A 23,337-nucleotide genomic window follows, 5' to 3' on the forward strand; every position below is an offset into this window, starting at 1 on the left:
CACAGAGTCCCATACAGGATAAATCCAAGGAGAAATATGCCAAGACACATATTAATCAAACTGTCAAAAATTAAATACAAAGAAAGCATATTAAAACCAGCAAGGGGAAAACAACAAATAACACACAAGGGAATCCCCATAAGGTTAACAGCTGATCTTTCAGCAGAAACTCTGCAAGCCAGAAGGGAGTGGCAGGACATATTGAAAGTGTTGAAGGAGAAAAACCTGCAACCAAGATTACTCTACCCAGCAAGGATCTCATTCAGATTTGATGGAGAAATTAAAACCTTTACAGACAAGCAAAAACTGAGAGAGTTCAGCACCACCAAACCACCTCTACAACAACTGCTAAAGGAACTTCTCTAGGCAAGAAACAAAAAAGAAGGAAAAGACCTACAATAATGAACCCAAAACAATTAAGAAAATGGGAATGGGAACATACATATCGATCATTACCTTAAATGTAAATGGACTAAATGCTCCCACCAAAAGACACAGATTGGCTGAATGGATACAAAAACAAGACGCATATATTTGCTGTCTACAAGAGACCCACTTCAGACCTACAGACACATACAGACTGAAAGTAAGGGGATGGAAAAAGGTATTTCATGCAAATGGAAACCAAAAGAAAGCTGGAGTAGCAATTCTCATATCAGACAAAATAGACTTTAAAATAAAGACTATTACAAGAGACAAAGAAGGACACTACATAATGATCAAGGGATCGATCCAAGAAGAAGTTATAACAATTGTAAATATTTATGCACCCAACATAGGAGCACCTCAATACATAAGGCAAATACTAAGAGCCATAAAAGGGGAAATTGACAGTAACACAGTCATAGTAGGGGACTTTAACACCCCACTTTCACCAATGGACAGATCATCCAAAATGAAAATAAATAAGGAAACACAAGCTTTAAATGATACATTAAACAAGATGGACTTAATTGATATTTATAGGATATTCCATCCAAAAACAACAGAATACACATTTTTCTCAAGTGCTCATGGAACATTCTCCAGGATAGATCATATCTTGGGTCACAAATCAAGCCTTGGTAAATTTAAGAAAATTGAAATTGTATCAAGGATCTTTGCTGACCACAATGCTATGAGACTAGATATCAATTACAGGAAAAGATCTGTAAAAAATACAAACACATGGAGGCTAAACAATACACTACTTAATAACGAAGTGATCACTGAAGAAATCAAAGAGGAAATCAAAAAATACCTAGAAACAAATGACAATGGAGACACGACGACTCAAAATCTATGGGATGCAGCAAAAGCAGTTCTAAGAGGGAAGTTTATAGCAATACAATCCTACCTTAAGAAACAGGAAACATCTCGAATAAACAACCTAACCTTGCACCTAAAGCAATTAGAGAAAGAAGAACAAAAAAACCCCAAAGTTAGCAGAAGGAAAGAAATCATAAAAATCAGATCAGAAATAAATGAAAAAGAAATGAAGGAAATGATAGCAAAGATCAATAAAACTAAAAGCTGGTTCTTTGAAAGGATAAACAAAATTGATAAACCATTAGCCAGACTCATCAAGAAAAAAAAGGAGAAGACTGAAATCACAGAATTAGAAATGAAAAAGGAGAAGTAACAACTGACACTGCAGAAATACAAAAGATCATGAGAGATTACTACAAGCAACTCTATGCCAATAAAATGGACAACCTGGAAGAAATGGACAAATTTTTAGAAAGGCACAACCTGCCAAGACTGAATCAGGAAGAAATAGAAAATATGAACAGACCAATCACAAGCACTGAAATTGAAACTGTGATTAAAAATCTTCCAACAAGCAAAAGCCCAGGACCAGATGGCTTCACAGGCGAATTCTATCAAACATTTAGAGAAGAGCTATCACCTATCCTTCTCAAACTCTTCTAAAATATAGCAGAGGGAGGAACACTCCCCAACTCATTCTACGAGGCCACCATCACCCTGATACCAAAACCAGACAAGGATGTCACAAAGAAACAAAACTACAGACCAATATCACTGATGAACATAGATGCAAAAATCCTCAACAAAATACTAGCAAACAGAATCCAACAGCACATTAAAAGGATCATACACCATGATCAAGTGGGGTTTATTCCAGGAATGCAAGGATTCTTCAATATACGCAAATCAATCAACGTGATACACCATATTAACAAATTGAAGGAGAAAAACCATATGATCATCTCAATAGATGCAGAGAAAGCTTTTGACAAAATTCAACACCCATTTATGATAAAAACCCTGCAGAAAGTAGGCATAGAGAGAACTTTCCTCAACATAATAAAGGCCATATATGACAAACCCACAGCCAACATCGTCCTCAATGGTGAAAAACTGAAAGCATTTCCACTAAGATCAGGAACAAGACAAGGTTGCCCACTCTCACCACTCTTATTCAACATAGTTTTGGAAGTTTTAGCCACAGCAATCAGAGAAGAAAAGGAAATAAAAGGAATCCAAATCGGAAAAGAAGAAGTAAAGCTGTCACTGTTTGCAGATGACATGATACTATACATAGAGAATCCTAAAGATGCTACCAGAAAACTACTAGAGCTAATCAATGAATTTGGTAAAGTAGCAGGATACAAAATTAATGCACAGAAATCTCTGGCATTCCTATACACTAAGGATGAAAAATCTGAAAGTGAAATCAAGAAAACACTTCCATTTACCATTGCAACAAAAAGAATAAAATATCTAGGAATAAACCTACCTAAGGAGACAAAAGACCTGTATACAGAAAATTATAAGACACTGATGAAAGAAATTAAAGATGATATAAATAGATGGAGAGACATACCATGTTCTTGGATTGGAAGAATCAACATTGTGAAAATGACTCTACTACCCAAAGCAATCTACAGATTCAATGCAATCCCTATCAAACTACCACTGGCATTTTTCACAGAACTAGAACAAAAAATTTCACAATTTGTATGGAAACACAAAAGACCCCGAATAGCCAAAGCAATCTTCAGAACGAAAAACGGAGCTGGAGGAATCAGGCTTCCTGATTTCAGACTATACTACAAAGCTACAGTAATCAAGACAGTATGGTACTGTCACAAAAACAGAAATATAGATCGATGGAACAGGATAGAAAGCCCAGAGATAAACCCACGCATATATGGTCACCTTATCTTTGATAAAGGAGGCAGGAATGTACAGTGGAGAAAGGACAGCCTCTTCAATAAGTGGTGCTGGGAAAACTGGACAGCTACATGTAAAAGTATGAGATTAGAACACTCCCTAACACCATACACAAAAATAAGCTCAAAATGGATTAAAGACCTAAATGTAAGGCCAGACACTATAAAACTCTTAGAGGAAAACATAGGACACTCTATGACATAAATCACAGCAAGGTCCTTTTTGACCCACCTCCTAGAGAAATGGAAATAAAAACAAAAATAAACAAATGGGACCTAATGAAACATAAAAGCTTTTGTGCAGCAAAGGAAACCATAAACAAGACCAAAAGACAACCCTCAGAATGGGAGAAAATATTTGTAAATGAAGCAACTGACAAAGGATTAATCTCCAAAATTTATAAGCAGCTCATGCAGCTTAATAACAAAAAAACAAACAACCCAATCCAAAAATGGGCAGAAGACCTAAATAGACATTTCTGCAAAGAAGATATACAGACTGCCAACAAACACATGAAAGAATGCTCAACATCGCTAATCATTAGAGAAATGCAAATCAAAACGACAATGAGATATCATCTCACACCAGTCAGAATGGCCATCATCAAAAAATCTAGAAACAATAAATGCTGGAGAGGGTGTGGAGAAAAGGGAACCCTCTTGCAGTTGGTGGGAATGTAAATTGATACAGCCACTGTGGAGAACTGTATGGAGGTTCCTTAAAAAACTACAAATAGAACTACCATATGACCCAGCAATCCCACTACTGGGCATATACCCTGAGAAAACCATAATTCAAAAAGAGTCATGTACCAAAATGTTCATTGCCGCTCTATTTACAATAGCCCGGAGATGGAAACAACCTAAGTGTCCATCATTGGATGAATGGATAAAGAAGATGTGGCACATATATACAATGGAATATTACTCAGTCATAAAAAGAAACGAAATTGAGCTATCTGTAATGAGGTGGATAGACCTAGAGTCTGTCATACAGAGTGAAGTCAGTCAGAAAGAGAGAGACAAATACCGTATGCTAACACATATATATGGAATTTAAGAAAAAAAATGTCATGAAAAACCTAGGGGTGAAACAGGAATAAAGACACAGACTTACTAAAGAATGGACTTGAGGCTATGGGGAGGGGGAAGGGTAGACGGTGACAAAGCGAGAGAGAGGCATGGACATATATACACTACCAAACGTAAGGTAGATAGCTAGTGGGAAGCAGCCGCATAGCACAGGGAGATCAGCTCGGTGCTTTGTGACCGCCTGGAGGGGTGCGATAGGGAGGGTGGGAGGGAGGGAGGCGCCAGCGGGAAGAGATATGGGAACATATGTATATATATAACTGATTCATTTTGTTGTGAAGCTGAAACTAACATTCCATTGTAAAGCAATTATACTCCAATAAAGATGTTAAAATGAAAAAAAAATAGTGTTTGAGATAACACTCAATGTTAATTTTAACAAATAATGGCACAGTTATAGATTATATTTAATATTATTAGATATCTCATTCTACATTTTAAAGTAAAATACTCTCATCTCACTTAGCATTGGATTACATAACTATAAGAACTAGAGAAATATTTGTGAAAACAGATATACTTCCAAACATTATTTGTGCCATATAATATAATGTCCCTCATTTAAATATTCTTGGGACAGTGTATTAGGAAGAATCTTCTAGCACCAATTTAAATAACAATGGTTAACTTCCAGTAAGAACTCCAGGAAATTTATATAGTTGTATTAAAATTTGTGAAGGTAGCAACTATAAAATAGAACTATTTAGACTGGTCAAATGAATAAGAGGTTTTATAAACTATAGTTTAACTAATCTGTACCTGGCACTTTCATCTTTTTTTCTTATTTATATAAAGTAGCTCTTTTATGAGGTAAAACAAAGGTCATGTTTTTTGTTACTGACTCAACTTAAAAAACTTCTTTAAGCATATTCTGAATTTAAATATAAACAGAAATTACCTGTAAGTATTAGGTTAAAAAGCCAGTTTTAATTTTTAAGGCTTCCACTTAGTACTTTGCTCTCCTTTCCTTAAGGGTAAACATTTGGGAAATAAAGCAATAAAATTACAACAAATCGTAACATTTTTTGTTTAGCATGTCATGGATCGACACTTCTGATACCTTATTTGAAATACATGTAGTAGTTTTTACACATTCTAATATGTAAAAATCATTCCTACCCTTCTGTGAAAGTTCCTTATTCTTTCTCTTCAGTGTGGCGTGGCCCACAAGCTGCGGCCAGGCCAGGCAGAGGAGTGCTCTGAGGGAGCTGTGACCCTGCCTCTCTGCCCGGGACACAGTGCCCCCAGGAAGGGGTGCCCAGGTGACATGGTGGTTGAGGGTGGGGACAGAAAAGAGAGCACTGAGGAGCCCACGAGCCTGGGGTAGACCTGAGACTCTCCTTCCTCCTTCCAAAGGCTGCTTCCTTTGCTCTTGCAGCACATGCAGTGGATGTCGTAAGGGGTGCCCTGGAGTCTAGTATTTGCTCTGTTACTTCTGGGTCTCTGTCTGCTCACGTGTAAAATGGGAATAATGCTGCAGACCTTCCTTCTTTAACAAGAAACTTTTTACGTGGGTGAAAGAAAATGGTGATTTCAGAAGTTGAAAAAATTTAGGTATTCCAATTTTATTTAAAGCCATGCAAATATAGTTACTCTACAATAACCTATAAATATCTGAAATCAGTTTAGTTCAACTAAAAATTCATCATTATTATTTTGTTATTCATATATAATCAAGCATAGAAAGGATCAAGCTTTTTAATCCTTATATTTTAAATACTCTGGAAAAATCAATACTTACCTAGTCTCAAGAATAATGAAAATGCCATGATGAGGTATCACCTCATATGGCCTCATCAAAAAGTCCACAGATAACAAATGCTGGAGAGGGTTGGAGAAAAGGGAACCCCCCTACACTGTTGGTGGGAATGTACATTGGTGTAGCCACTATGGAGAACAGTATGGAGGTTCCTTAAAAAAACAAAAATAGAACTACCATATGATCCAGCAACCCACTACTGGGCATATATCCAGAAGAGGAGACAAAAAGTCTAATTCAAAAAGCTACATGCACCCCAATGTTCAGAGCAGCACTATTTACAACAGCCAAGACATGGAAACAACCTAAGTGTCCACTGACAGATGAATGGATAAAGATGGAGTGGTACGCATATACAATGGAATATTACTCAGCCATGAAAAAGAATGAAATAATCCCATTCGCACTAACATGGATGGACCTGGAGATTATCATACTAAGTGAAGTAAGTCAGACAGAGAAAGACAAATATTACACAACACTTCTATGTGGAATCTAAAAAATAATACAAATGAATCTATATACAAAACAGAAACGGAATCACAGACAGAAAACGAACGTACGGTCACCAAAAGGGAGAGGAAGGAAGGGAAGGAGGGATAAACTAGGAGTTTGGGATGAACAGATACAAAGTATTACACATAAAATAGGTAAACAACAAGGACCCACTGTATAGCACAGGGAACTATATTCAATATCTTGTAATAACCTATAATGGAAAATAATGTGAAAAATATGTATGTATATAACTGAATCACTTTGCTGTACACCTGAAACACAATGTTGTAAATCAACTACACTTCAATTAAAAGAAAAAGAATAATGAAAATGATGCTGGAAATTCTTATGCATTTGAGTGAAGTGGTAGGGAAGACTTTGCCAGTGTACACCACTGAACTATTCCTGGAAAAAACCCTCCCTCCTGCCTTCCATTTCTCTAACTTAAAAACAATAAAAAAGGAGGAGGGGGAATTGTGGCATTGTCTAAGAAAGGAAGAAATCATAATGGAAGTAATAAAGTAAAAAAAAAATTGTTATTTAATAACGTTAAAGAAAAAGATTATCATTTTGGAGGTGAATGTTTATGAGATTTCATCCATTCTCCATTAGTTCTTTGGATGTGACCTTTTAGGCTGATACTTTATAGGATAATTGCATATTCGAGAAGTAGTTCCATTAACTGAGTTTTAATAGTAACTGATATTTTTCTATCTGTGGGCTGGAGGTATAAAGCCACAAAACACACAGAAATTTAATGTATAAGAGAGGCATTAAATAATGTGAAAACTGACTAATGGTTTAATAATTTTGATTCCAATATTACATTTTGGTTTCTTCACCTATAAAAGAAGCAGTAAGACCTACTAAATTATCAAGTTTTCAAAAATATAATTACAATGGACTTCCCTGGTGGCGCAGTGGTTGAGAGTCCGCCTGCCAATGCAGGGGACACAAGTTCGTGCCCCGGTCTGGGAAGATCCCACATGCCACGGAGTGGCTTGGCCCGTGAGCCATGGCCGCTGAGCCTGCATGTCCGGAGCCTGTGCTCCACAACGGGAGAGGCCACAACAGTGAGAGGCCCGCATACGGCAAAAAAAAATAATAAATAAATAAATAAAATATATATATACACACATATATAAAATTACAAGGTAACCACAAGTACTGTGTCCTAAAATAGTCTGTCACTTATAATGAATTTAAAATTACTACTAAACAGATCAGCATTTGCCATAATAGGTCAGATTCACAAGCACTGCTATCATAACACTGTCCACTTCATTAAAAAGCTTTAACCATCTCACCAATGTTTTACAGGCACTTAAGTTTCTTTTTTACTTAAAGTATGGTTTTCAAATCTTCAATTTAATTTCTCCCTACTCTGTTTTCTCAGACTGAGAACACTCTTCTTCACTCTACTCATTTCCATTTTTCACTTTCATCTACAAACTCTTTACTCAACTTTTCAGAACTTCCTTCCAATCTGCTGAGGCAAAATTCTCTTCAGCCTTTCCTGTGTATTCTCTACTTATGCTAGGATTTTTTAATTAAAAAAAAAATTAAAGACACAAATCTATATTTCGCATTGTGTTAGTGCTCAGATTTTCAAATATCGGTTAAAAAGAAACTAACTCAGTAGAGAACCACACTTTACACTTTCTATATAAATGATTTTCAATAAACTATTCACTATTTTTAAAATTTAGATTCTCCTGAGATAAATTAGTGAACAATCGTGAAAATGCACAATTCTGATGATTACTCCAGTATCTCCCAAAGAAATTAAATATAGAAACTGAAGGGAAAAAATCTATTTGCCTTATTTCCTAGTAATGGACATTGGACGTTGCAGATATGATGTTGCTTGCTTATCAGAATGAAAAAAATCATATAGCAGGTAACATCAATAAAAGGAAACATCATACCTCTGACCTGTCTTTTGAGTAATTTTCTTCCTCACTGCATAGAGAGTTCTGTAAGAACATTCATTCATTCAATTGACATTAACTGGTTCATTCATTCTTTTCATTTATTCCTTTAATCTCACTCTCTCATTCGCTCGATTGATTGATCAATCAATCAATCACTGAACCTTTTTTAGTGTGCCAGGCCCTAGAGACACACAGATAAAAAGCAGTTACAGGAGCCAGACAGTCTGGAGTGGGGAGCCACATGTGCAAAGAAGACGTGGTACATATACACAATGGAATACGACTCAGCCAGAACAAAGAAAGAAATTTTGCCATTTGCAACAAGATGGGTGGACTTGGAGGGTATTATGCTAAGTGAAGTAAGTCAGACAGAGAAAGACAAATACTGTACATCATAACTTATAGGTGGAATCTAAAAACGAAAACAAACGTGGCTATAACAAAAAAGAAACGAACTCACAGATACAGAGAACAAACGAGTGGTTACCAGTGGGGAAGGGGGAGGGACAAAAGGGGATTAAGAAGCACAAACTACTATGCATAAAATAAATAAGCTACAAGGATATATTGTACAGCACAGGGAATATAGCCAATATTTTATAATACTTATACATGGAGTATAACCTTTAAAAATTGTGGATCACTATGTTGTTCACCTGAAACTTACATAATACTGTAAATCAACTCTACCTCAATGAAAAAAAACAATTATAATGCAGTGTGGCTGCCAAGGGAGGAGGGTTTGAGGGGTGGAGAAAGGGGAGCAGGATAATTTTATGCAGAAGATGACGGCCATGGTTTGTTCTAAAGACAATGAGTTTGCCTGATAAAGCACAAGGCAAGGAGCGCTTCAACACAAGGAAGCAGCACCCACAGAAAGAAGGAAATTCATGGGCCTTCTAGTACAACCTGCATGGGCAGAGTTCAGGAAAGAAGCGAGTACACTGTGATCAGAACGCCAGGAGAGCTCAGCCCAGGCCAGACTACGAGGGGCCGTGGGAATTACAACTCCTTGGACTTAGTAAATGTTCAATAAATGTCTGCTTCACTGATGTTAATTTCTTAATCACCAACAATACCAAGTTTAATTAAAACTAAGACGTATCTCAGGGAAAATATCTACCTTTTTTTTTTGACCCAATATTTTTATTGTTAAGTACAGTAATTCCCTATTGCTACATGAATGAGATCACTACTAGAAAAGGAAAGAATACTGAACACTAAAAGTCATAAGATACTTTAGTCAGCTACAAATATATATACGTTCCTAATATCATTCATGTGCAGCTGAGATAATTCAGTCTGGAATCCTGAACTGTACATAATAACAACAACTTAATTCAAAAGGAAATATCTGACATACAGGTTTATTCTTCCAAAGGATACTATTTCTCAGCTTTGGTTTTTAATGCTGAAGTGTATCTATGTCTTAGATTATAAGAAATTTAAAAATCCTAAGCTCTTAAACTCTGAGCTGTTCTAAATGGAATGACTGTATCTGGAAATAAACCTTGTAGAGCTCCTCAGGATTCTGATCAATTGAGGCTGGTTGGCAGGCATGCCTTTTATTCTCATGAAATGCTCCCTGTGTGTCCTCTTTGGGCAGGAGCCTTAAAAATTTAGCAGTAGCTAAATCAACTTGGTAAGCTTTCAAATAGATATTTGGTGGGAAATTAATTTGCTTAAAATGTTTAGTTTTCCAACAGATATAGAGTCTGTTAGCATTTGAGCTATAAAATTGACACCTAATGGATTGGTCTTTTAACTAAAAGTTCACTGTTGAAAAACTTTATACTTCACTTTTCATTGTTTCCTAAATTTTGCCCTACTAAAAAGCTACATGGCAATTTAGACTTTTAAAAGATCTGTAAAGCCTACTATATAAAGGAATATTAAGATACCGTTAAAGTGTGGCAGCATGAAGTCTGTTCAGGTTTTTTGCTACCATAAATTCTGTATAATTATTTTCCAAACAAACTGAGTTCCTACTTAAGGAGAGAAAATATTTATTAAGCACATCTGCATTTCAAAGCTCTTATTCTGAGAACTTTTCTACATAACTGAACAGATTAAAGTAAGATCATTAGTCTGTATTTTTTGTATCTCATTTCTTCAGTAAGAATTAGTTTCCCTGTTTACCTACGCATTACAGCTTTCAGTTTTATCATCGTGCAACAGCAAATTTTGCCAATCGGAGAGACTGTACTATCTTTTTTGGAAAGTACATCATCTAACATGTTTTGCTTTATATCTCTCTTCAAAACTGGTAACTATATAGAGTGAAGTAAAAAAGTGTAATCTGTTTTCCTTTCCCAACCATAAGACCTTCTTCTATCTGGGCCAGACTTTGATATTTGCCCCTTGGCTGAGAATCTGCAAATCCAACTTCACACTTAGCTGCAGTGAAGTAGCCCTGCAGGCAGGCCGACTTCAACGAACCACTAGTGGTATCATCATTAAAATCCTGCTGAAGGTCACCATGGCAACCGCCTGCTGAGGCTTCACTGCTGCACTCGGCATCTCCTAATCAGCTACCATGTGAAATGCAAATTCAGACAGTCTGAAAATTAGTCAAGAAGAATAGGGGATGAGGATGCAGATATGTGAAATATTCATGCGCTTCGTGGAAAAAAGAAGACAGCATGAATGACACAACAAAGGACGGCCCCTGACATTCTCGCTATCATTTTGCATGACTATTCACACCCTACTGTATTTCCAGGCCGAGAGTTCTGCAGTTGGCTTTGTGAAGTGCCGTATTTATATTCTATACCCAAAATAGTAATTAAAAATGGCTAACATAATAGCATTAACATCAAATAAAGGTAATACTTCTAAATTACCACCACTGCCTTGTAAGAGTTTGTTCTAATTACCTGAATACCAATGCTGTGAAACAAAAAAACCAAGCGTCATTGATTATCAATATCAAAACTATTAGAAAAAAAAAAGGTACTTTCAACATCCTAGGACCACAAATGCCTTACATATGGTAAAAATTCTTTAGAGATATTTATTATTCAAGTTACATGGACTCACTCTTCCTTATATAAAATTGGAACCGACTGCATTCATTTCACATAGAAAGAGTGCTAAGACCACCTAAAAGGTGAACATTATAATTGTTTCATATTTTTCCTTTGCCCCTTTCCATTTTCCTTGGGCAAAACATCTGCTGCTCATGAGCAGGTGAGATGTCCTAAAACAGTGGTTTCTCTGGGTGGGTCCCCAGTGAGCTTTCCAAAAACAGTTATGTGAACACACTTAGTTAACCTGAGACACTGCTATTCTGCATATCTCCTCCTTAAATATAGATAAAATCATGATGCATTAGGCAAAAATGGGAGATGTTTTGTTCAATGAAAAACTGGATGTTGGGTGGAGCCCAAACAACTCATTTCAGTGGGCTCCCAAAGCAAGCAAGGATCCAGCTCAGATCTTAACAAGGTAAAGTCCTCTAAGATTTTCAATTCTACCCAATGTACTTTTTACCACATCTACAGTGATAAGCACAAACATTTCCTACAGGAATCTGACTGCAGCAGTGAGGTGGTGATGGGACAGATCTTGTAAAAGCAAAAGGAAAGAGGGTAAAGCTGAAAGAATAAGACTGAGACGCATGCAGCTGCGAGATGTTTGCTTCCACTCTGGGAAAACATGGGCCGAAGGGAGGGAAGGAAGTGGTGCCAGAAGAGAAAGTTACAACTGTGTGCTGCTCTGAGACCATAGGCATGAGGAGGGACCCTGTTAAGAGGGGCCACTGGACATGCTGGTCGCCCAGAGCCTGGCTTCGGCATTAATTCTGCCCTCTGCCGTGTTTAGGAGGCTGCAGTCAGCCGCTGTTCCCATCCCACGTAGGAAGTGGCCGGTGTCACACCACGTGCTGTGCTGTGTTCCTTTCCACGTGATGAACTAACTGTGGTCACCTCTCTAACAGCCAAGCCTCCGAGAGAAGGAAAACGGAATGAAGGTGCTCTTTCTGCCACCTGTACTTGTCATTTGTATCAATGGATAAAAGAAGATTCTATAATAAAATGCAAACATCAGCAAAATGAACAACATGAACGCATGACTGAAAAATGACTTACCTCCTCTGAATAGTGATCTGAAGGAAGAGGTGGGTAGTCACACTGCTCTATCTTCTTACACAGCGAGTACAAGTTCATTTTGTCGCCATAGAAAGGACTCTGTAACGCAGCCATCTGTAAAATGCTCCCAATGAAACTGATATAGTTACATGGTAACTTTAAGGGAGATTTCATCAAGTATATTACACTGCGGGGGGTGGGGGGGTAATTACAAATACTTTAAATAAAGTTCTGTAGGCATTTTGTGTTTCATGAATATCCTTTTCAGAGAATTACTGAGTAAGTCCTAAAAAGTCTTACTTCAATTTTTGGTTATTATTTTCAACATTTAAACTTTCCTAAAAGGGAGAAATGGTTAGCATATAATTATTTAAACATATACACATGCACACATACGCAGTATAAAACAGTATTAGAAGAATAAGAAAATAACTTAAGACTCTTTGTAAATACAATGCTACAGGAACGACTAGTATATCTCATGACTAGACAGACATCACTGGTATATATCAACCATGTAATGGTCACAATACAACAAAAATGAAACTGAAGTTAAAACTGAATTATAATCTAGCAATGCTTGGGGAACGAACACATAGCATTTTATTTCACACGACAGTTTCTGTAGGAAAAGGTTATTTTGAGATAAAAAATGTCTTCTCAGTCTGAATGTTATAACTGATCCTCAACTAGTTCACAATGAATTAGAACTGCTTTTCTTTTTTGATGATGTCTCGAAAACACGAAATGTGCTCAAAAGCCCTAGGAGTCTAGCCGCTACTTCAAGGCATCCAAATGAGATTTTTATGTAGGAAAAAAAAACGACTCTAAGAATGAATGCCTTTTAAAAAGACATTATTGAATTTAACTTTAAGACCAGGTTCTAACTTGACCTGATTTCAGGTGTGAGCAAGGACTGCGGTTAGCAGGGTTACAAACTAAAAATTCAATTGAAAATGTTCGCCTCCTGAATCTTTGAACTGCGGGCGTGAGACTACAACACGGAGTACGACGCTGCCCCCAAGTCAGTCACCCTTTTCTACATGTGCTAATAAGTTTGATTTTGGAAGGACAATGTGTACATTCCCCAGACAGGCTGGGCGTGCGTGCAACACGCTGGGCCGAGCAGTGCTCCTCGGTGGGGTGGGCGTCGGCGGGGACACATGAGCTGCGAATGGCTCTCATCTGTCTGGGCCGCTGCAGGCAGAGCTTAACTCCTTCCCGGCCTGGACCGCGGGGCTGGCGGGGGGAAGCAGAGCTCAGAGCCGCCCGGCAGCCCTTTCCTAGATCTCCTGCAAAACCGCCTTAGGAACAGGTGTTCCCCACGAAGAGAAGAAACCCCCAAACAAGGTGCATGTCCCTAAACATACAAATTTCCACTCCATTTGAGAGGAAATTTCTAGAAGAGGGGCTACAATAATAATAACATGTTTTGTTGAAATGCGAGGACACTTTATGATAAAACACAATCTTTAAAATGCCCCCCTTGAAAAATAGACTGTGTGTATAAACTACTGTCTCTCCGTGTTTGCAAAAACCCTAAGTAAACGTCCGTATATTCATTATCATGTGCCAGGAGTTCATTACAGTACTTTTGTCTCAATACTGCAGTGTTAAAAAAAAAAATCTGAATGTCCCCTAAGGAGTTAAACAGGAATAGTATATTTTCATGCATCTCCTGCTTTGACAGATGAAAAATGTCAACTGTCCTGTTTTTATTTTCAAGCTTTTGCACTATTCATCTGGTTCATTAGTGCATCTCGATGCTGCCCCTGACAGCTGCTCGCCCTCTCCTCCCAGCAGCTGAATTTTTCAGGCTAATTTGATCCTCCACACTGAGACGATCGCTAGAATGATTGACTTGCTCCCTGACCTCCAGGGTCCGACTTCCCTGATTAGTATTCTGGGGGTGTTGGAGGGACGAAAGCCCACTGTCTGTCTTTGGGGCTGGTGGCAGCTCTCTTTTTTTTTTGAACTGTAAGCCACCAACCTACAACCCTGGAAGGATGCAATTGCTGCACTGAACAATAAAGGAAATGTGTAAAACCTACTTTTCCATGTAAAGGTCCGTGTAGCAAAAGCACAGCATCTTGATTTTAATTAGTAAAGTCTACTTTGTTGCATATCAATTAAAACTGTACTGCTAGTTTTTTTTTTTGAGGTTTCAGGAATATCTGAAAGTCTAATTTTCTGAGTTTAAAATACGTTTTCGAAAAAGGCTTCCTACTCCTTCGTTGTGAATGGTAAATTCTTAGTGGGATACAATATAAAATATCGATGTGACGCTATGGCCAATTTTTTAAAGCTAAACTACTGGGCATTTTTATTGACATTCTATTAATACAGAACCAGAAAGATATACAGCATCAAGGTAAATTAAATCCTTAGAAAAATTCTAGTTCTTCCCAATCACCTACACAGAGCAACTGAGGAAATGTGCTGAGCTGAAAACTAATGTTACCATGTTAAATACTGTAACTCAGAACCATCCACAACACATAACACACATGAATGGAGGAGTGTCCAAAGAAATAATTTTTATTTTGGTGTTCAAGTATACATAAAAATGGGACACTGCCTCTCAAAGGCAAATCCAGAATGTGAAGAATTATTTGAGTTTTGACATGGGAGTCTGCTGCTCCTACAATAATTAGCAAACTTCCCAAAAAATGCTTATTACCTCAACTGAACTTTTTCTTTTTCATTGCTAAATTTAATTTCTTTAGTGGAAACCAATTTGCTGTTTACTTTTAGGTGTATAAAGGGAAATTGTTGCTTTGATAATATTATTAGACTACGGCCTGAAGGAATCTAAGGTCACCTAAACAGGTATAAAATATTTTAAAATGTACAAAGTGCCTTTTAAACTTTACAATAACTTAATATAATCAAATCAGTGCAACAGTGTTCCAACCTATTAACATAATATAATATAGTAAGCATAAATCTCTTTTAATCTCATGTGAATACGTACAAACATGTATTTTGTTTTTTCACTAATTCATAACTTTTCTTAATAAAAATTATCCTAAGGATGTTCTTTAAGAACATTTTTAAAATCTCTTTCTTTTTAAGTGGTCATTAGTTTATTTAGTAGGAAGAACAAAATAAACAATCTCAGGTTCCTTAAATTAAGGAAATTTGAACCTGCAATCTGTAAAATAATAATTAAAGATTATGATACACATTTTAAAAAACCTGCTGCTGCTCTACTTCCAAGTAAAGGTGGAACAATTAAAATAGATGATCTCATCATATATTCCATTTAAGTCAGGAAGACGAGACATAAAATAAAGAGTAAGAAATACACTGGTTTCTACCTATCCAGTTCAGATTTCCTTTGTATACCTTAAAATATGAAAATGATTCAATGTATTATTTTCCTTCATTTTATTTTATTAAAAGAGTTACCGAGATGTAGGTTAAGTTTTAGTTAACAGCTTTGACTGAAAGCCTACATTCCTAGGAAAATTACCGTTCAATTAAAGAAGTAAATTACAGAAGTCCCTAGCATGAGTGTTCTCTGATACCATTACTATATAACATGAATATAAAATGTGCTCATAGCATGCTTTCTTCTCTTCACTCAAACTGTCACACTGCAATACTTGCTAGAGGATCTATCTACATGATTCCATCTTCCTTTGATAAATTATCACCAGTAGAACAGGTGAGAGAGAGTATTTCACTGAGCTTTACCAATATAAACCATTACTCATGGAAACTAAGTGATAACCTAGAAGAATTATCTGTCTACAAACTATCCTTAAAGCTGAATTAATCTACATAAAAGTGAAAAAAAATGTGACAAAGCTATTTACTATGCTTTCATATTTTACATCCATTCTATTATATCCATCCTGTTACGCATGGGCAACAGTTTTTTTTTAATAGATCTTCAAATGTGTATTTTTATAAGTAAGATTATATAGCAACATTATATTAACATAAAAAACATTTAAGAAATAAAACTCCCATCAAAAGGAAACAATTTAAAATTATATTAGAGGAAGTAAATGTGTAGAAATGTACAGTTACTAAATTTCATTATACGAACAGTTACTAAGTCAATGAATTAACTTCCTCATAATTAAAAAGCTAATTCTTAAACATCACCCAGAAAAAAATAACTATATACTATTAGGATAGGGGAAATATATTCCAGTAAGTAAAACCTCTTCAATATATGGAATTTATCACCATTACCTACCTCATACAGTAGACAGCCAAGGGACCAGATGTCAGATTTGAAGTTGTACCCATTTTCATGTATTCTCTCTGGAGACATGTAATAAGGTGTACCCACTGCAGAAAGAAACCAAATAAAACAAGAGAAGGAAAAGAATGAAGATGCCGCTGTGCTAAGAAATTACATCCAAAATTCCAGATTTAAAATGTCATCAAAATAATTCATTAGGATCAGAAGATTGCGCTGGGGAATACTCAAAACTTTTAAACTTCCTCTTCCCTCCCTGATCCTTGAACAGCATGTTTACAACTATCCCACTTTAAAAAGGGTGTGGTGGGTTACACTTTATTTCCTTTTGATCAATTCAGGGAGAATCTAGGGAGCATAACTAAAGAAAAAGAAAGGAATTCTAACACAAAAATCTACTAAGTGACTCACATTGATTTCATTTCTTGATTTTTTTAAACATGGCTTGTATATCCCAAATAATTAAACATGATGATATAATAATTCTAAAATAAACAGCAATACATAATTGAGTAGAGTACATATAAATAAATCATACTTATTAACTTTTACAGAAACATCCCTTAGAACATTGTTGTGACTCTTAAAATGATATAATCATTAACCTTCAGTACCTTACTCCCACTTTATAAAGAATAAAACAGACTTTTGTACATCAAAGGGTTATATAATAACATATGTGAAAAGTCACTGACATCTCTGAAAAAATGTCTGAGACTATTGCTACTGAGAACTTTATAGAGACAAGATACTCCGGATAATTTGGGGGTTTGCTTGTTTCGATGTGTGAGTACATTTTTTGGTTTTTTATGACCATTTTAGAAAATGTGAACATAATATAAGGAATGCTAATATAATACATTTAATTTAAAATGTATTAAATATCTTAAAATAAGTAAGACATATACATTATATTTTGAAGGGTAAAAAACACTGAAGTGACTTTGGAAGTGAATATCTTAAGTCTCAAACTTAGATGACTATTATTTCACCATCTGCCTAAGGCTTTTTCCCAAATAGAAAATCAAAGTTTGAGAACAATATTTAGAAATTTTACTTGCTTGAGGCAACAGCTACCAAAACTATGCTGCTGCTCACAGAGAAAAGCACATTCCCTTCTTCTACTAATTTTTAAGTACTCCCTAGGAGTTAGTAAATCTAATGAGAGTGTAACTCAGAATGCTGAACAGTGGTGTTTCGTCAGAGGCAACAAGAAGAGGCACATCAACAGTCAAAGCATCATCCTCAAAGGCATCATCCTCTTCTTCCAAAAGAATGAAGTTATAACCTAACGGCTGTGTGGAAACTATGCTGGGCTAAAAGCTGAAAACATCATGAACCAGCGATTCACAAGAAATTCTATCTATACTGGAATCCATTTTTCCTAGTAATGGATGGTCCTAGTCAGAATGGATGAAAGGGAGGTACTTACAGAACTGAAGAAGTGAAAAAAGGAGTATGCAAACAGGAGGATAAAAGAAATTTAAAGTATGAAGTATTCGGACATGATATTTGACGCAAACTTTAAGAAAAAAATGATTTAATTGCAGCATTTCCTCTGAAGACAAACAAGTGAGTTTGCCAAATTCTCTAAGGGTGAGAAAAGCCAAGAAACTTTTAGAAATGGCTAGGTTTAAAGAATTTGCATTATTATTGAGTCAGATAAACACAAGCTCTGCAGCTTTGGGCGCTGTGGCCCCTTCCACTTGTAGTTTTCACAAGCGACACCAACTGTGGGCATACTGAACGCTCTCCATTCAAGGGGGGAGGGGTACAGCTGGAATAATAAATGGCTCTGTACAGGCTCCCGGACGTGAAGCCAGTGACTGGCAGTGAGGGATGTGCAGAGAGAGGCTTCACGGAATCCACAGGGGGCGACTGAAAACAGTGAGGCTTGAAGGTTCAGAGTTTACCAAAAGCAAAGGTAATTTTAACCAGTAGCTCTGGGAAACCTGCTGATACATTAGGGGTTTGATGTGAGTGTGAAAGATTGATGAGAGGGAAAAAGAAGAACAAATGCTTGCATTTTACAGAGATTAGCCCCAGCATCACACCTTAACTGCCACACAGACCCAACACACGGCTGGCCTGAGAGCCAAGGAGGCAGAGAAGCAGGATGATTAGGAATCCCACTAAACTAAACCTAAATCCTGAAAAACTGCAAGGTACAGAAGAGCCTCTTAGGGCGCTGCTGGAGGTCATTACCAACAGTTACACACAGAGTTAACGCTGCGGCTTTAAACCCAGACGAGGGTTCTCCTTCATATTACCAGCAACCAGCGTCTTTATACTAAATACGCATGTTTGGGTATTTCAATTATGTGTATCTTGCGTATATAATAAAATGGAAATCTGAGTATGCTACTCACCTCTCTGACCGACACATCATGTCCAAAAGCGTCATTAAGTGGGAAAGGAGAAAGTCTGCCTCCTGCACTATGATTACTGATGGGACAGACTCATCACTAAGCGCTGAGCCTGGGTGCGAGAGGCAGGTCTTGCCCCCCCCCATGCCTCCCCGACCTGCCCCCGCAGGGCGCCTCCGTCCTGGACGCCGACACTGAGCACAGGCTGGGCCCCTGCCCATCCTCGCCCGTCTCTACTGGGCACAGAGCCGCAAAGTTTAAGTGCCCAGGAAAATGCGAAATGCGTTTAAATGCAGTGAGACGTTCTCCACATTTCAAACTTAATGAATACATGATTATTTCCTAAAAACCTTTTTTTCTAAAATTCATGACAGCTGTGTGTATTAGTGCTGTTGCCTCAAGAATGTGGTGACTTCTTAACGACTGTACAAGACAAGGGGGCGGTGCAGAGTGACATGATTAGACACTAAAACGACCACGCAAAGTACAGTGCGTTGAGGAGCCTCAGACGGCAGGACGCATGATTCCACTAGTCTTTCCAGAATGCGTGGCTGGAGGTAAAACGGGAATATATTTCACTGCAGCAGATACTTATGTCATTTTAACCTCCCGACAGGAGTAAAAGTGAGTAAGAAACGGATGATAACATTATAAACACAGAAAGTCTGATACTAGAGGAAAATTGTTAACAACTGAAAATGCTATCTGACCCTTCTTTATAGTAAGACAGTCATTCAAATATTTTTAAAAAATCCATTATGTTAATTGACTTATTCTAGCTATATGAGAAAAGTTTTACATGGGAAGTACTCTATTAACAATAAATACATCCTAAAATGTATCCTTAACAAAATGAAGACTGATTTTCGCAAGTTCTACAATATGTTTAAGAAAGTCAAAAACTTCTGTTAACATGCTATTATAGAATAAACTAATAACTTTCAATTCATCAGAGTAAGTTACATACAGAATTTTTTCAATAGTTTATAAACATTTAGCAATTTCTGCAAAGACTTGAATGAGAAAAAATAATAGAACCACTGAAGCATCTTTTTATGTGGTTAGATTTGGGTTGCTATTTTTTTGTTTTGTTTTAAGTAAGGGAGGAAAGGAAAAATCAGTCAAAGGTCAGGAAATCTGTTTCACATGTTACCTTTGCCACCAACTAACTAGGACCACTTAACTTCTCTTTTTATTACTTTCCTCATCTGTAAGGTGCAGTGATGAAGAAGATGAGATCGTTTCTGAGATCCCTTTGCTCTCAAATTCTCCAGCACTCATAAAAACCCTGCAAACACCCATACAGAAAGTGAAGTGGAAAAAAGTAATATATTCCTGTTTTAAACTATTACCTAGGACAGTTGACTGAAATGTTTTACGTCAGAGGGTAGAAACAAGCAAATTCAGTTTAGAAATGTTGCTTCTTTCTCTCAGAACAAACTGCAGAAAAGAAAGCTTTGAACATTCCTTGTTGGGAGAACTGAAAGGACACAATTCATCTTAAACCTCAATTTGATTTAAACACACACACACACACACACACACACACACACAAACACACACAACTTCAGGGAATAGGAATTAATTTTCGTTTTTTCCTTCATACTCTTAAGCCAGCCCAGAAATTATGTTGGCAGACGCCATGGAGGCCAAATTTACTTAATTGTAAGGAGTATTATCTGAGGTCAGTATAGAATGGCTGAGTGGTAGATCAATATTTCTTCTACAAAAGACGTTTGTTAAATAAATTTTTCATCTTTCAAGTGTAACTGATAACATTTAAAAACCCAGAAAATTTTCTAGTTACTGTTTCTCTGCTCCAGGCACTGTGTTAAATGGATCACATGTGTTACCTTGCTGAGCTTTTTAACAGTTTATCAGGGCCCACACTGTTCTAGGTGCTGGGGAGACAGAAGTAAACAGGCTGAATCCTTGTCTTCATGGGGCTCACTGGCTAGTGAAATGGGGGCTATCATGAGGTGGTTTATGAATTATTTTATTTATTTTATTTTTGGCCGCATTGGGTCTCCGTTGCTGCGCACGGGCTTTCTCTAGTTGCGGTGTGCGGGGGCTACTCTTCGCTGCGGTGCACGGGCTTCTCATTGCGGTGGCTTCTCTTGTTGCGGAGCACAGGCTCTACGCACGCGGGCTTCAGTAGTTGTGGCACGAGGGCTCAGTAGTTGTGGCTCGTGGGCTCTAGAGCGCAGGCTTGGTAGTTGCGGCGCACGGGCTTAGCTGCTCCGCGGCATGTGGGATCTTCCCGGACCAGGGCTCGAACCCGTGTCCCCTGCATTGGCAGGTGTATTCTTAACCACTGCGCCATCAGAGGAGTCCCCAAGAGGTAGTTTAATGAGATGTTGCTACTATTATTCTTGTTGTAGAGAGGACGCAAAAGGAAGTCAGGTAATTTGCCAAAGATCACGAAGCTAGTAAGGTGTGGATGTAGAATTCAAGCCAGGTCATTCTGTCCCTTGCATTTAAACAGTTATTTCATTAAAATTGACGACTGTGAAATAAGACTGGGAAAAAAAAGTCTGTATCTTTCCAAATTAAGCAGCAGAGAACTCTTCTACAAGTCTCAGCATGTACACACCAAAGGCCAGGAGTGAGGGTCAGGGTTCAGTGCTTCTCTGCAGCTACTCTGCTTCAAATAGATACTTTTTATGGTAGCTGAGAGGTTAAACATGCACAGTTTACAATTAGATAACAGCTTCTTCCCAGCCTGATTATTTAAGTCAAGAAAGGACTGCAAGTTAAAAATAAATCAGTGAAAGTAGTCTTTAGTACTGACCAGGCATATGCTGCCTTTAAGCCTCCAAACCACGCTGAACTATGATGGGGTACACGCCAAGGAAAGACCCACAGAGAGGTGCTAGGGAAGGTGTGGGAAGGACAAGCATGTGACCACAGGTGGCACTTGGCACCAAAAATGAAACTGCTTTAAAGCCTGGTTCAAGAACACTAATTTTCCGAGTTGTAATCAGAGGATATGTCACACTTAGAAATAGTGTGGGGAGCATGAATTGTACACTCAAGAGACCCCAGTGTGAAAATTCTGATGCTGGTGGAAGGACGGCCATGCGTTTACTCAGCTGGCAACATTACAAAATCAGAGAACCATTGTCTCATTTTGAAAGGGAAAGAGGAGTTCAAGCAACCCTGTAACGCAAACAACAACGACAACCACAACACAATTTCCCCCCAAGAGGTTTCAAGTATTTGTCCAGCACAAGGACCAGTATCAGAGCCCCCTAGCCAGCTCTTTGTAAAAATCTATTCCATCCTCAGGAGGTACAACAAGCATATATAATAACTAAATCACACACGTACATGCAAAAAGGAAACTATCTTTGCTCTTCCGGGAGACATTAAGAAAGCAAGTAAAATGCCATATTAGAACATGATTAAGCTGTTTTTTTTTTTTTCTCCTTTTCACTAGAGCAAGCCGTCAGACAGGAAACACTTCATTGTAAATAATAAATGCAACTTTGATGCAAGTAGATTTGCTTGAATAGCAGATAACTACCCTTAATTACTTACATATACCTTTGGAGTACATAATGTGGTTATATCTTATGGCAGTTTAATTTTTCTAATTAAGTTTTGTTAAAATTGCTTTCTATTTCTGTCCATGAGGAGGCAAGGCACTCAAAAGCAAGACTGGCACAAAGGAGAGACGACCCTTGAGGATTAAACAAGCTTTTGTAAATAATTAAAAAAAAAAAAAGAACTGTTAATAAACTAATAGTAATGATAGAAAAGGACTTGCCTGCAAAACTTACATGAATGCAAGTGTGGTATTTTCTCCCTTGAAAAGTAAACACATATCACTGATGAAAGTCTATAATTAAAAATGGGAAATTTTAACGTTAAGACATCTGTCTAAAAAAGAAAGTGCTTAATTTCAGTACTGTGAACTTCCATTAAAACCTCTGACTTTTAAACCACGTCACCTTACCGGGCTTTAGAGGAGGACACCAAAGACTCTCCAGCCGTCAGGCCGACTACTCCGGGGAGGCGGGCAGCACTTTGGCACCTGGTGTTACGCCGCGAACGTCACATCACACGGCAAAGGGATCTGAAGCTAGGGAGACTACCCTGGCCTGTCCGTGACATTTGCAAGGGCAGGGGCAGGGGAGATTCCAAGTGTGAGAGGGTCTCCACCTGCCACTGCGGGACTTGAAGATGGAGGAAGGAGGAGAAGCCAA

At 37.5% G+C, this 23,337-nt stretch overlaps 1 protein-coding gene across 11 annotated transcripts in view; it reads right to left on the reverse strand.

The window, feature by feature from the left end:
* NEK7 (NIMA related kinase 7) overlaps positions 1–23,337 on the reverse strand; it is a 335,754-nt gene that overhangs the window by 19,516 nt on the left and 292,901 nt on the right. For all 11 annotated transcript variants that reach the window (XM_079911987.1, XM_079911988.1, XM_079911989.1 and 8 more), the window contains 2 exons: positions 16,758–16,852; positions 12,548–12,661 (listed from right to left, as the gene is read on the reverse strand). In XM_079911987.1, the coding sequence (XP_079768113.1) occupies positions 12,548–12,661; positions 16,758–16,852 (209 nt within the window). The remainder of the gene's footprint in view (positions 1–12,547; positions 12,662–16,757; positions 16,853–23,337) is intronic.

Source organism: Stenella coeruleoalba (assembly GCF_951394435.1).
Source record: "Stenella coeruleoalba genome assembly, chromosome: 1".
Lineage (NCBI taxonomy): Eukaryota > Metazoa > Chordata > Mammalia > Artiodactyla > Delphinidae > Stenella > Stenella coeruleoalba.